The 16517-nt window shown below is 40.2% G+C and overlaps 1 protein-coding gene across 7 annotated transcripts in view; it reads right to left on the bottom strand.

The window, feature by feature from the left end:
- Nucleotides 1-16517, bottom strand: part of kmt2ca (lysine (K)-specific methyltransferase 2Ca) — a 249644-nt gene that overhangs the window by 107243 nt on the left and 125884 nt on the right. For all 7 annotated transcript variants that reach the window (XM_062991111.1, XM_062991113.1, XM_062991116.1 and 4 more), the window contains exons 11-12: nt 10381-10553; nt 3853-4013 (exon numbers count right to left, since the gene is read on the bottom strand). In XM_062991111.1, the coding sequence (XP_062847181.1) occupies nt 3853-4013; nt 10381-10553 (334 nt within the window). The remainder of the gene's footprint in view (nt 1-3852; nt 4014-10380; nt 10554-16517) is intronic.

Genomic DNA, 16517 nt, shown 5'->3' with positions numbered 1-16517 from the left:
GTTTTTTTACCTTATTACTAGACCTAAATTGCCCCCGGCCCAACTTTTTTGGAATGTGTTACAGACCTGAAATGCAGCAATAGATGTATGATAACAAATGAAATTAAGCTGACCAGACAAAACATGAAATATTAAGTCAAAGTAAATGTAAGAAACACTGTGTTTCTTTTTATATTTTATTCTTTATTATATATTCTTTATTTATATCTTTTTTATTATATTATTCTTTTTCTGATTTATGATTGTAGTTGCATCTCACAGCAAAAGGTCACATTAAGGTTAAAATAAATCTAAAATGATCCATCACATTTTTTCTGCTTAACTTTTTGGTAATTGTGTTTGTATTCAAGTACAGTGGTACCTTGTAACTCGACGTCCCCTAAACTCGAAATATTTAAAACTCGACACCCTTCGTGGAGAAATTTGTACCTTTAAACTCGACATTTTCCTTAAACTCGATGTGTTCAGCCTTAAAAAATTATTTATTCAATTTCAAATGAACGATGAACAGCCGCTTTGTTCAGCGCTTGGCTTGAGTGGTGCGGTGAAACATCATCAGTGCGCATATGAGACAAGCTTAATATGGATAAATGTACTAAAAGAACGAGACACAGAAACACTAAACTTAATTATTACTGCTTATAAGTTCTCTCCACTAATATAATTCTTCGCTCGTTGTTTTAGTACAATAAGTCTATATAAAAACACTGAAGTACAATTGAAAACAGTTAAAAATCAATATGAAAATACAATAAAACCTGCACTCTACCTATTTCTTAATTGTTTCCTTACGCTTCTTATTGGAGACACTCTTGGAATACCGTATTTCATTTAGTAAAAGCGCATTCACAGGCGGTGCACAAACGGTGAAAAAAGCGGAAAAGTGCAAAAACTATTTTGTCACTACTTATGTGAATGTGCCTGTACTGCACGGAATACGGTATTAAGAAGTGTAAGAAAACAAAGAAGTAAAGGTAAAGTGCAGGTTATTGTATTTTTGTAAATTGATTTTAACTGATTTTAATTGTATTTTAGTGTTTTTATGTTGTGATATTTTCAGTGTTTAAGTGTCAAAAACAACCCCATTATTTTACATAAATAAAATACATGCAGTTCCACGGGACCATGAAACGCATTAACAGGTTTCCCATACAGTGTATCACAAAAGTGAGTACACCCCTCACATTTCTGCAGATATTTAAGTATATCTTTTCATGGGACAACACTGACAAAATGACACTTTGACACAATGAAAAGTAGTCTGTGTGCAGCTTATATAACACTGTAAATTTATTCTTCCCTCAAAATAACTCAATATACAGCCATTAATGTCTAAACCACCGGCAACAAAAGTGAGTACACCCCCAAGAGACTACACCCCTAAATGTCCAAATTGAGCACTGCTTGTCATTTTCCCTCCAAAATGTCATGTGATTTGTTAGTGTTACTAGGTCTCAGGTGTGCATAGGGAGCAGGTGTGTTCAATTTAGTAGTACAGCTCTCACACTCTCTCATACTGGTCACTGAAAGTTCCAACATGGCACCTCATGGCAAAGAACTCTCTGAGGATCTTAAAAGACGAATTGTTGCGCTATATGAAGATGGCCAAGGCTACAAGAAGATTGCCAACACCCTGAAACTGAGCTGCAGCACAGTGGCCAAGATCATCCAGCGTTTTAAAAGAGCAGGGTCCACTCAGAAAAGACCTCGCGTTGGTCGTCCAAAGAAGCTGAGTGCACGTGCTCAGCGTCACATCCAACTGCTGTCTTTGAAAGATAGGCGCAGGAGTGCTGTCAGCATTGCTGCAGAGATTGAAAAGGTGGGGGGTCAGCCTGTCAGTGCTCAGACCATACGCCGCACACTACATCAAATTGGTCTGCATGGCTGTCACCCCAGAAGGAAGCCTCTTCTGAAGTCTCTACACAAGAAAGCCCGCAAACAGTTTGCTGAAGACATGTCAACAAAGGACATGGATTACTGGAACCATGTCCTATGGTCTGATGAGACCAAGATTAATTTGTTTGGTTCAGATGGTCTCAAGCATGTGTGGCGGCAATCAGGTGAGAAGTACAAAGATAAGTGTGTCATGCCTACAGTCAAGCATGGTGGTGGGAATGCCATGGTCTGGGGCTGCATGAGTGCAGCAGGTGTTGGGGAGTTACATTTCATTGAGGGACACATGAACTCCAATATGTACTGTGAAATACTGAAGCAGAGCATGATCCCCTCCCTCCGGAAACTGGGTCGCAGGGCAGTGTTCCAGCATGATAATGACCCCAAACACACCTCTAAGACGACCACTGCTTTATTGAAGAGGCTGAGGGTAAAGGTGATGGACTGGCCAAGCATGTCTCCAGACCTAAACCCAATAAAACATCTTTGGGGCATCCTCAAGCGGAAGGTGGAGGAGCGCAAAGTCTCGAATATCCGCCAGCTCCGTGATGTCGTCATGGAGGAGTGGAAAAGCATTCCAGTGGCAACCTGTGAAGCTCTGGTAAACTCCATGCCCAGGAGAGTTAAGGCAGTTCTGGGAAATAATGGTGGCCACACAAAATATTGACACTTCAGGAACTTTCACTAAGGGGTGTACTCACTTTTGTTGCCGGTGGTTTAGACATTAATGGCTGTATATTGAGTTATTTTGAGGGAAGAATAAATTTACACTGTTATATAAGCTGCACACAGACTACTTTTCATTGTGTCAAAGTGTCATTTTGTCAGTGTTGTCCCATGAAAAGATATACTTAAATATCTGCAGAAATGTGAGGGGTGTACTCACTTTTGTGATACACTGTACATCCTTATGGGAAAAAAATACCTTGAAACTCAACGCCTTTTAAACTCAACGCCACTCCCAGAACCAACTGACATCGAGTTTCAAGGTACCACTGTATCTTGTAAGTGAATGTAAACAAGCAAATGTTTAGTTTCCATTCTAAAAATGTACACCCATCAATTATTGAGTTGGTGTTTCGGACTTATGTTTTTAAACAGGTCTATGATATCAGCACACAACTGGATTATCTATCTACAATCTGTATTAATATTTATATATTTAATATAGCGGACAATTATACAGTCATGTTTTTTTTTTTTTTACATAAGATCTATTAGGATTGTGGAGGATTAGGATTCTGGAGGAGGCGGTGTTAAGCATTCAGTAGGACAAGCACGTAGATGTACTTGAATTGCTGGGATTGAGACTGACAGCGATGTAATGTGCTGGCCTCACTTCTGTCACTGCTGTAATTACAGTGTCTTTGTCAGTTCAGGAGTGTGTGTGTGTGTGTGTGTGTGTGTGTGTGTGTGTGTATGTGAGCGAGCAGAGCCTGCTGCTTCTCCTTTCCTTTACTGGCATGCCCTGAAACAGCATGTGTTACAGCAATGATACTGAAGACAGAACACACACGGTTGAACACACACTGTTGAAAACACACTGTTGTTACTGTTGTCAGAGATACATGACATACAGCTCTTCTTTTCCTACCAATGTAGATGTATCCAATTCCCCAATTATTACTTCTTTCACCAACCCTGTAATCACCGATCACTTCGTTTCACATCTCAGGTGAGAACTATCTTCCTCTCAGTTGTATTTTTAAACAAAATAACTCTGGATCTTAAACTGGTTCCGTTCAGGCTTCTTAAAACATTTAAGAGAACTTTAAGAGAACACCAACATTAAAACATGTTCTCGCTAACCAAAATAAATCATACAAAAAAAAGGGATTTTTGTATAGCAAAACCTTTAACCCTACAAATATATCAGCATTAGCCAAACACCTTGTGCTGCAACACCACAAAGACATCCACCAACAAACAGCATCAAAGTGTCAGTAGATCAGATCTTACCTGTAGTTCCTTCAGGGTCAGCGAGCACAGCCTGCTGTGAAGAGTGAATCTGAGTGTGCTCTGTGGTGCTCTGGTCCACCTGCTGACAACACGTACATGTGTACTGAACCTGCGCCTCTGCACCAGGCTTCCAACTCTTATCACACTCCACATGAACCCACCTAGGAAAGAGAGAACAGACAACTGCTAGTTTCCTAATCCCACTGGTAAACATTTAGAAGAAAACAGACCATCAATAGGACCAGCTATAAAGTAAACCATTGTACCAGGGCTCCCTGGCTGCCCTTACAATGGCCTGTAGTCAGAACTTACTGGGATTTCATTAAAGCACATGGATTAGAGGGCTGGCCCTCGGCTGGGCAAGGCCGTCTCCCGACAAGCTCTCCTGCACATCTAGCTGCAGGCAAACCTCAGGGAATCTAAAGTCTCTACCCTCGGTCCTCACAGAGTCTCTTTCTCTACCTCTCTTAACCTCATGTGTACCTCTCTCTGTATTGTTTCAAAGCCTCGCCTCTGTCGCTCATGCAAATGACATGCTGATTTCCGCAAAATGGTCAAACGGAAATGCAAATGGACCTTGTGGCTACCATGATCTAAATATACATTGTAAAGGAAAGACAGTCATGAAATCGAAGAATGAGATGCCAATCACATAGAACAGCCATACATTCTGTACTTCTTAAACCCTACCTATGTAAAGAATAATGATAATAATAACAACATAAAAATATACAAGAATACACCGATCAGCCATAACATTAAAACCACCTCCTTGTTTCTACACTCACTGTCCATTTTATCAGCTCCACTTACCATATAGAAGCACTTTGTAGTTCTACAATTACTGACTGTCTGTTTCTCTACATAACTTTTTAACCTGCTTTCACTCTGTTCTTTAATGGTCAGGACCCCACAGAGCAAGTATTATTTAGGTGGTGGATCATTCTCAGCACTGCAGTGACACTGACATGGTGGTGGTGTGTTAGTGTGTGTTGTGCTGGTATGAGTGGATCAGACACAACAGCGCTGCTGGAGTTTTTAAATACCGTGTCCACTCACTGTCCACTCTATTAGACACTCCTACCTAGTTGGTCCACCTTGTAGATGTAAAGTCAGAGACGATCGCTCATCTATTGCTGCTGTTTGAGTTGGTCATCTTCTAATCCTTCAATAAGTGGTCACAGGACCTTGCCCACAGGGCGCTGTTGGCTGGATATTTTTGGTTGGTGGACTATTCTCAGTCCAGCAGGGACAGTGAGGTGTTCAAAAACTCCATCAGTGCTGCTGTGTCTGATCCACTCACACCAGCACAACACACACTAACACACCACCACCATGTCAGTGTCACTGCAGTGCTGAGAATGATCCACCACCTAAATAATACCTGCTCTGTGGTGGTCGTGTGGGGGTCCTTACCTTTGAACAACAGGGTGAAAGCAGGCTAAAAAAGTATGTAGAGAAACAGATGGACTACAGTCAGTAATTGTAGAACTACAAAGTGCTTCTATATGGTAAGTGGAGCTGATAAAATGGACAGTGAGTGTAGAAACAAGGAGGTGGTCATAATGTTATGCCTAATCGGTGTATATAATAAATAATAAAGACATTCAGAAGAATGTTTTGGTTATACAATTACTAACTGTAGTTTATTTGTTACTATGCTGTAAATGGTATGACCCCCACTGATTAGATGATGTTTGCTTGGTAGAACAGTCTCAGCACTGCAGTGACACAGGCAGTGACATGGTAATGTGTGTTCTTCTGGTACAAGTGTAGCAGGTGCAGCATTGTTGTTGGGAATTTTGAAATCCTGTTTAAACGTACTAGCCTCAAAATTTTGAATCCTAACAACACTGCTGCGTATTGTACACTCACACAAATACACCACACACTACATATCCAGCATGTTTACGGTCCTTTAAACATAGTTTACCCATTTATACACTATATGACCAAAAGTATGTGGACCCCTTTTTGAATCTAAGCATATAGATTATTTTACAGAATTGATTCACTATGCAGGTTAGCAATGGGATAGTTTTAAATCCAGTGCAGTGGTAGCTCAGTGGTTAAGGTACTGGACTGGTTATCAGAAAGTCGCTGGTTCAGGCCCACTGCTGGGCCCTTGAGAAAGAACCTTATCCCTCAATTGCCTGGACTTTATTTCATCCAGGTCCTTTCTCTGGGAGTTTCGGTTTCCTCCCACAGTCCAAAAGCAGGCAGTCAAGTTAATTGCTGCCTGAATTGCCCTATACGTGAACGTGAGTGTGTATGTGTGTCTGCCCTGCGATGGACTGGCGTCCCGTCCAGGGTGTTACTGTGTGCCTTGCTCCCTTTGAAAAGCTGGGATAGGCTTCAGCACCCCCCTGCGACCCTAATTGGATAAGCAGTTAATACAGTGAGTGAGTAAGTTTCATAAGAAGGGGTGTCCACAAACTTTAGGTGTATGAAGCAATGACTGGTCATTAATTCACACATTTTTTTAGGCAGTGCATGTTACATTTGTACTGCTAAACAAATGTCGGCTTGTTCAATTACCAGTGCATCCAGTTGATGACTTGACTAAACGCACCCTCAAAAATACAGCACCTACATCTTACTTCATTTCATACACCAATGAGCGTATAAAATAATACTGAATAGCCACATTTTTACATAAATAAATAAATCGCTTAAATACAACAACCAATTAATCAGTTCCTGTCAACCTGAAGCAGTGCAAACACAATAAGAACACTGTAAAGCAAACGGTCCCTGAAATCCCACCCACTGTCTATTATTTCATTATAATTTAGTGTAACCAAAATCCTCCATGAGCTAACTAATTATGGCGACCTCCGACCTGACAGTGTGAATCACAAATGACAGTGGGCTGTGTTCAGCTCACTCAGGCATGAGGCAGGCCAAAAGGTTGTCATGGTGATGATCTCACCCTTCCGCCCATCCTCCCACATTCCATCTACGGCATGATGGTCTGATTACACTGACCGTGCACTGAGCGGTCAAAGCCAGACTATCAACAAGCACACACTGCACAAATTACACGCACATCCCGTATTCTAACAAGCAATTTAGATGGAGTTGCACCCATGCTTTCAAATGATCATTTAACATGGTTAAAAAGCCTTAAATAACACTCCCAAATCAGAAAAAGTTGGGACAGCACGGAAAAAGCACATAATAAAAAACACAGAGTTTCTTACATTTACTTTGACTTTTATTTGATTGCAGACAGGATGAACCTGAGATATTTCATGTTTTATCTGCTCAACTTCATTTCATTTATTAATAAACATCCATTTCTGCATTTCAGGTCTGCAACACATTCCAAAAAAAGTTGGGACAGTAAAGCATTTATCACTTTGTAATATTGCCATTTCTTTTCACCACACTTAAAAGACATTTTGGCACAGAGGAGACCAAGTGATTTAGTGTTTCAGCTTTTATTTTGTTCCATTCTTCCTGCAAACACGTCTTAAGATGTGCAGCAGTACCAGGTCGTCGTTGTCGCATTTTTCCTTTAAAAATTCTCTATTGGGGACAGGTCAGGACTGCAGGCAGGCCAGTCCAGTACCAGTACCCTCTTCTTCAACAGCTATGCCTCTGTAATGTGTGCAGCATGTGGTTTTGCATTGTCTTGTTGAAAAATGCATGAACGTCCCTGGAAAAGATGACACCTTGCAGGCAGCACATGTTGCTCTAAGATCTCAATGTACTTTTCTGCATTAATAACCCCCATACCATGACAGACCCTGGCTTTTGGACTTGTAGCTGATAACTGTCTGGATGGATCTTTTCATTTTTGGTCCGGAGCACACGGCGTCCATTTTTTCCAAAAAAGACCTGGAATGCTGATTCATCTGACCACAGTAGACGTTTCCACTGTGTGATGGTCCATCCTAGATGCCTCAGAGCCCAGAGAAGTCGACACTGCTTCTGGATATGGTTAACATAAGGCTTCTTTTTTGCACAGTAAAGTTTTAAGAGGCATTTGTGCATGTAACTCTGTATTGTAGTGCTTGACAAAGGTTTGCCAAAGTAATCCCTTACTCATGTGGTTATATCAGCTATCGCTAAGTGGCGGGTGTTGATGCAGTGCCGTCTGAGGAATCAAAGATCACGGGTGTTTAGCTTAAGCTTGCGCCCCTGGCCTTTATGCACTGAAATTCCTCCTGATTGCTTGAATGGTTTAATGATATTATGCACTGTAGAGGGAGAAATATGCAAATCCCTTCCAATCTTTCTTTGAGGTACATTGTTTTTAAACATTTCAATCATTTTCTCACACATTTGTTGACAAACTGGAGATCCTCTGATCATCTTTACTCATCAAACACTCCTTTCCTGGATGCTGCTTTTGTACCAAACCATGATTACAATCACCTGTTGACATCACCTGTTTGGAATCACATCATTATTTAGTTTTTTCACCTCATTACTAGCCCTAAATTGCCCCTGTCCCAACTTTTGGCATGTGTTGCAGGCCTTAAATGCAGGAATGGAGGTATATTATGTAAGGAACACTGCATTTTTATTTTATTTGCATTTTCCATACTGTCCCAACTTTTTCTGATTTGGGGTTGTAGAATATTTTGGCAGTACCACACTTGTTAAACAATTGTTCGCAATATAACAAAAAGGAAAAAAATAATTTCTTCAGGAGTACTGCTGCTATGATTTAAACTTCACATACCATAATGATTTGTATCACTTGTTTACAAATATGAAAAATTTGTCTGTGGAAATTCATGCCATTCTGTTTTTAAAAAAAACCCAAAAGAATATGGCACCAATTACAGCTCCAAGTGTTCTTGGATACGTCTCTACAAGGTTTGCACACGCAAACTTAGTTTATCCCATTCATCATGGCAGATCCTCTCAATCTCCGTCAGACTGGATGGCGAGAATCTGTTAACTACAATTTCCAAGTCTCTCTACAAACGCTTGATAGGATGTAAGACTTGGCTTTAGCTGGGCCACTAACAGACATTCAGAGACTCTAGTGTTGTTTTAGCTCTATGCTTTGGGTTTCTTTCGTGATAAAAGCTAATGAGCAGTGCCTGTATTTTTTTTTACCAGTCATAGTGCTTGCTGTTCTGCCAAGAAAGCTCAGTTTTTATCATATCAGAGAAAGTCCTCAAGTTTCCAGAGTCATTTGCATGTTGTTTAGCAAACTCCAAACAGACATTTGCCTTTTACTCAACACATCCTCCCACACATGCTCTGCCATAAAGGGCTAATAAATGAAGTACTGCAAAGATACTTGTTCGTCCAACAGGTTCTCTGCTTAAGACTTTTAAATGTCTTTTGTCTTTGTTTATTAGGATTTTAACGTCATGTTTTGCACACTTTGGTTCCATTCATGACAGAAATGGTAGTTACTCATTACACAAGTTTCAATGTCAAACACAGTCATGGACAATCTTGTATCTCCAATTCACCTCTCTTGAATGTCTTTGGACTGTGGGAGGAAACCGGAGCTCCCGAAGCAAACCCACGCAGACACGGGGGGAACATGCAAACTCCACACAGAAAGGACCCGGACCACCCCACCTTTGGATCGAACCCAGGACCTTCTTGCTATGAGGCGACAGTGCTACCCACTGAGGCACTTTGATGCCCTAAAATGTCTTTTTTAATATGGCCAGACTCTAGAAAGGTTCAATGTTGTGCAAGCTTCCTTCATTTCAGAACTATTGAGGTCACAGTGGACCTGGGAAATTTCAAATCTTTGGATATTGTTTAATATTCTTGCCCTGATCTATGACTTGGTACAGTTCGATCATGGAGATCCTTAGACAGTTCCTTGGACTTCATGGCTTGGTTCTTGTCCTGACATTGCGGTATAAATTATAAGCTCTTATAGAATCAGGTGTGCCTTTCTAAACTATGTCCAATCAATTTAAATAGCAACAAAGTGCAATCCATATAAGTTCTAGACACATCTCATGGATAATTATAGCAAACAGCTTGATTAAAATTTGGAGTGGCACTGCACAGGCATCTGGATACTTACATTAAAATATCGGTTTTAGATATTAAATTGAACTACAAAATGTATTATCATGTTTTACACTCTGGTTACATTAATTCACAGAACAGGTAGTTTGGTTGCACATGATTCATCAGTTCAAGTTCGACGTCTAACACAGTCACGGACAATTTTGTAACTCCAATTCACATAACTTGCATGTCTTTGGCCTGTGGGAAGAAACCGAAGCTCCCAGAGGAGACCTACGCAAACACGGGGAGAGGATGCAAACTTTACACAGTAAGGACCTGGAACATTCTACCTGGGAATTGGGAATTAAACCCAGAATCTTCTCACTGTGAGGCAACAGCACTACCCACCGAGTCACCCTTTGAACTGTAAAAACATTTTCACTTCCTCATTCTTTGTGATTAAGTGAAAACTGATGAATAAAAATGGCAATTTTAGCCATTTAAACATAACAGAGGAGCTATGATGACATCTATGCAGCCACTTCAGCAAAGCTTCTATAAAACATCATTTCCCATGAGCCTTACCTCTTGCAGGTGTTGCAGGTGAGTGTGTCCTTAGGAGCATCGGTGTCCTGGCCCCTGCTGCAAATGTGACAAGAAACGGTGGGGTCTTGTTGCTGTTGGCAACAGTCGCACAGGATATTGGATGACCACTGGCCTGTGGATCGAGCCCCACACTGTGCACATGTCCGACAGTTCTGCAAACACAGAGACATGCAGTTCAGTTATGTTTGGGTTAATAGCAGGTGCATGTGAACATCTGGGGAGGATCTGCGCTCATGACCAAAGGGACTTTTTATTACCAATTAAAAATGAGCTTTATTAGCACAAATTATCTTTTGGTCAGTTTTACAGCCCCATAATGGCACTTAAACAGGACCCAAAGCTAACAGGAGACATGAGTGAATTTTCCATTCATTATTACCTTGATCTTAATTTAGCATTTTAAAAATGTATAAAATATATTTTACATCTTATACAAGTGACTCTAAATACTGAAGTCAAATTAATTTGTATAGCACTTTTTACAATGATACCACCACGAAGGGCACAGTACAATGAAAAGTGTACTACAGTCCCTGACAGAAGTTCTGTCGCTTATCCATGTTGTGGAAACAAAAGCTTATAACCTGACTTTAAATTCATCCATTGGTTTTAGAAATGACTCATATGAAAGCTGAAACCCTCCCAAATGAGGTTTAATTTACGAAAATAAATTTGCTTCACTGCAGAAATATTGATCATTTAATGAACACAGAAAGGTCAGATTTTGGCAAGACAAAGGTTTTGTCGCCTTGTCATATAATGCACCCAATCCTAGTTTACAGCCTCACCTGTGCTCACTAATTGATCGGTTAATTAGTGGGTGTGTATAAAAAGAACCCCAGCACCCCAGACCTTCACTTGAACTGCAACTTCACCTCTGACAACATGCCAAAAATCCACCCTGCGACCAAAGCCTTGATTATCAAGAGGCTGAAGACCAGATCCACTGCAGAGGTGGCTGGCACCTTTAATGTGTCTCAGCGTCAAGTACAAAGAATTAAAAAAAGATTTGAAGAGACTGGAGATGTTTTTGACAAGCCCAGGTCCGGCAGACCCCGCAAGACAACTGCTAAGGAGGAACGTTTGTTGGTTAGAAAATCCAAAGCCAGCCCCTCTTCCACTGCAGCAGAGCTCCACCAGGCCTGGTCACCTCAAGTCCCTGTGTCAACTAGAACAGTTTGTAGGATTCTGTCTCGAAATGGCCTCCATGGTCGAATCAGTGCCCAGAAGCCAGCACTAAACAAAAGGCAATTAAAAAACCGTGTGGCATTTGCCAAGGCCCACAGCCTGCTAAACGGATGGACGCTGGAAAAGTGGCAGAAGGTGGATTTCTCAGATGAATCTTCAGTTGAATTACACCACAGCCGCCGCAAATACTGCAGGAGACCTACTGGAGCCCGTATGGATCCAAGATTCACCCAGAAAACTGTTAAGTTTGGTGGTGGAAAGATCATGGTCTGGGGTTACATTCAGTATGGGGGTGTGCGAAACATTTGCAAGGTGGAAGGCAATATCAATAGCCTAAAATATCAAGAAGTATTAGCTACCTCTTACATTCCCAATCATAAAAGGGGTCAAATTTTGCAGCAGGATGGTGCTCCATCTCATACATCCATCTCTACATCAAAGTTCCTCAAGGCGAAGAAGATCAAGGTGCTTCAGGACTGGCCAGCCCAGTCACCAGACATGAATATCATTGAGCATGTTTGGGGTAGGATAAAAGAGGAAGCTTGGAAGACAAAACCAAAGAATCTTGATGAACTCTGGGAGGCATGTAAGACTGCATTCTTTGCTATTCCTGATGACTTCATCAATAAATTGTATGAATCATTGTCGAACCGCATGGATGCAGTCCTTAAAGCTCATGGAAGTCACACAAAATATTAAATATACCACCACAACTTCATTCACCAATGTTATGAAACATATCTTTGTATTTGAAGTAAATTATTTGTTTGATTTTCACATTACTTTCTGTGGGCGACAAAACTTTTGCTTGCCAAAATCTGACCTTTCTGTGTTCATTAAATGATCAATATTTCTGCAGTGAAGCAAATTTATTTTCGTAAATTAAACCTCATTTGGGAGGGTTTCAGCTTTCATATGAGTCATTTCTAAAACCAATGGATGAATTTAAAGTCAGGTTATAAGCTTTTGTTTCCACAACATGGATAAGCGACAGAACTTTTGTCAGGGACTGTATTTTGTCACCCAAGGCTCAATTCTAGGTCCACTACTGTTTAAGCTCTATAAGCTCAGAGGGTTAGAATTATTCCCACATGGCAAAAAATGATAAAAGGAATCCATAAGTCATTTTTCATTTGTATTTCTTAGCTAATCTTGATGCCTAGTGTGATGAAGTAAGGTCTATAAGAACTTGATTCTGGGAGTATTTGTGCCATTAATAAGGAGAATAATTAATGAATGTACTTCCATTAGCGATGCAAATTTAGCCACATTTTTCTATCCTACCTATTTGCCACTAGTCAGCGGTTAATTGTTAACCGGCATCCTTACACCATATTTTTGCAACGCATGGTAGTAAATGTAGGATTGTCTTCCTAGTTTCCATCAATATGAAGACACAGAAATTGTATTGCTCTTAACAACAGGTTATGACCATTCATGTCTTAGAACAACCTGCAGCTAAACAGTAACTAACAGTAATTAACTGTATGGATATTCTATAACATCCTTGATAACTACATAAAATGCTATCATGTTTTTAATCCTAAACTTCTACAGGCCAAATTTTGTGAGGAACCTGTAGTTTTTGTCAGCAAGATAAAATACAGAAACATCTTAGAATCACCATAACACAAAATTCCTTGTGGTGTTCCTCATGGCTTTATTCTGGGTCCACTGCTGTTTTAAAGAATCGTTTTGCAATCTACTGTGGACATACAGCATAAAAATGTACACGCTACAGTCTACTGTGAGAAAAGCTCACAGGTTACCTCACATGTACCAGCTATTTAATATAAAATAAATTACAAGACACGCCTTTTATGTTCTTCTTTAAAATTTATAGGAGCCTTCTGCTATTGAAAACACACACTAGTTAGACCATAAAAGGTTTGCTACTTTTAGTACTGCAAAAACAGAAGACATTTAAACATCAGCAAGCCCAAAATGTATATCCATTCTGTGTCACTATAGAATAAGATGTGGTTTGATGAGTGACTGTAACATGCACTACAAACACAAACTTCTGGTACTCCCAGAACATACAAAAATTAAATCATATTAAATTATACTGTAATTATGTCCCTACAGCTCTTCACAAGTCTCACTGTGCAAGTCAGCATTTGATGACTATGCTACAAATATCATTACAGTTCTAACACGGCCACTTGTATCTCATCGAAGCCGCTTCAGAGAGCAATAAAGCATACAGTTCTGATGAAGGACCATGTCTTTACAACCAACTTCCAGTCTACCCACATCAATCCTGAGAGAACCACTCACCCCAGCATTATGTGAAGAGGTATACAGTCCAAAGAAAGAGATATATTAAAAACAGAGATTAAATGATAAAGAAAAGAACAACAGAAAACATAATGCCTAGAGTAAAACCAATAATGCTAAATGCACAGTAGACGATTAAAAAAAAATTTGAAGTCACTTTGCTGTGCACATTGCATGATTCACTAGCTTGCAGTTAGATGTTTTGTAATCACAGGGCAGTGCACAGTAAATAATTAATCATTAATGAAAATCAGTGCAAGAACCGAAGAACACTCTTAAAATCTTGTTATATCATGCTTCAGTGCATACAGTATTGAAGACCTGCCTAAGAGTTAAAGTTGAGTTTAAGTCTTAAACTGCACACTTGTACTTACCAGTAATTTGATCAGCTAGAACCCAAGTGGGGCCAAAACCCAGTTTATAAATAGAGTAAAAAAAGAACAAGTATCCAGCCAAGATTAAGTTATTTCATAAATTTACTTCAAATCAAGTTACTGAACTTAATGCACTACACTTTCTGACTAAACAATTATGCAGTAAACTGCACTGAAACAAAGAACTCTTCAACCATCTCTGCTCTTACACCCCATCTAAAACTACTCAAAAAGAAACACAAGAATTAGTTCTAGAGCCTTCTGACAATTCCAAAAAGTGGCCAAACAAAATCATAATTAAACTCACTGGCAACAGTTTAGACCAAGTCAAATCAAATGTATTTGTATAGTACTTTTTACAATGGACATTGTCTCAAAGCAACTATACAGAATCCAGGACCGACAGACCAAAAACCCCTGTTGAGCAAGCCAAGGGGCGACAGTGGCAAGGAAAAACTCCCTTAAAATTACTGGAAGAGCCGCTCAGGTGGCGCAGCGGTAAAAAGACACGCTGCAACCAGAGCTGGATTCTGAGTACCAGCTCTGCCTTACCGGTTCGAGGCTGAGTGGCTGTATGAGCAACGATTGGCCGGTTGCTCAGTTGGGGGGCGGGACAAAGAAACAGATGTGGGTCTCTGTCAGAATGCGATTACGACCTCTGTCGGCTGATTAGAGGCGCCTGCACAGAGATGAGGAAAGAGTGCCATTAGGGTATGTCTCTCCGCATGCAACGCTAGGTGGCGCCACACTCATCAATGTGTGGGTGGCAAAAATGCATCCGGCTGCTGCCCATGTTTCGGAGGGGATATGGGTTAGCTTCGATCTCCTCGGTCAGGGCAGGGTTCGGCATAGACAGAGAGGAAGCACGATGCAAACTGAACAATTGGATGCGCTAAGGGGGGAGCAAAAGGGGAAAAATTAAAAAATTAAAAAAATTACAGGAAGAAACCTTGAAAGGAACCAGACTCAGCAGGGACCCCCATCCTCCTTGGGTGGCCTGGAAAATGATTTGAATAATAGGATTTACACAAATCATATATATATTATAACTACCAAATAATAATAATAATAACGTAAACAATTAGAGTTATTCATTATTCAGTCCAGTCTATAATAACATCCATAGTAAGTTCTCGCCATTTTGATACAAACACGGCATGTTCCCGTCATATCCAGCAGAAGCAGTCACGTATGGAGAAAGAACGGTTGCGTGTATAATCCCGACCCAACACCACTAAACCTACAGTACATTTACATTAACAGTGACATATGAAGGTGGGAGCATCATGATATGGGGCTGCTTTCTAACAAACCATACTAAGGCATTACACGTCGTTAAGGAAAATATGGATGGTGCAAATGTACCTGCACATATTAAAGAACAAAACCAAGAATCTAAATTTTAATGTTTCGACAAGCAAATGAGCAAAACCAGAACTTCAAAAGAAGGTACAGGTACTTGCATGACAAAGTCAATCCCTTAGATTTGTGATTTGTAAAGTTGTGGACAATCTGCAAAAAGTAATGGATCAAAATGTATCCACAAAGTAGGATTAACTAGACAAGAAGTGACATGTTCGATTAATGTTGTGGGATCAAAATGTAATTAACAGTTGACACTTGATTTCAACTGAGTGCTGATTTTAAACACACCTTCACCCACCATCAGTGTTCAGCACCAGCTCTGTGTACACACTGAATTCAAATTCTTGTACAAACAAAAAACTTTAAACATTTATATGATTTAAATCCTGAACAGTGGAGCTATTACTCATTAAAATCCCAAACCTGAAGCTGTTTGGTGAGAGTATGGAGTGAAACTACATGGTGAACTCTGAACATGTGGATCTGTGTGGAATGATGTGGAGATTTTGCATCATGCTCCAAATAAAGGTAAACTGATAATGATCATCTTATAAGCACACTAATGTTGTCAGGAAGAAGCTTTAATATATCCACTGTATCTCAATTCATTATGATTAGCATGTTAAGTTAAGGCTTGGAATTATCTGTTCTTTGTAATCTCTGTATAAAAAAATGGGGTCTGTGATGGACTGGTACCCTGTCCAGGCTTGGGCCCAATGTTCCCTAACAAACGTTGTTCATATAGCCGCCCAGCCCAGCAGAATGGCAGAGCTGAGGTCCCGATACGATGTATTCGAAATCCCAGCTCTGGTGTGCTAGAGTGTTTTACTGCTGCGCCACCTGAGCAGCTGCACTGGATATTTTTTAAAAGTTGTCGAATTCCTTTTACTTTTCACTTTATGTAGTAGT

Source organism: Trichomycterus rosablanca, chromosome 3 (assembly GCF_030014385.1).
Source record: "Trichomycterus rosablanca isolate fTriRos1 chromosome 3, fTriRos1.hap1, whole genome shotgun sequence".
NCBI classification, from domain to species: Eukaryota; Metazoa; Chordata; class Actinopteri; order Siluriformes; family Trichomycteridae; genus Trichomycterus; species Trichomycterus rosablanca.
Note: the sequence above shows the minus strand (reverse complement) of the source record. Positions and strands in the feature narration are given on the sequence as shown.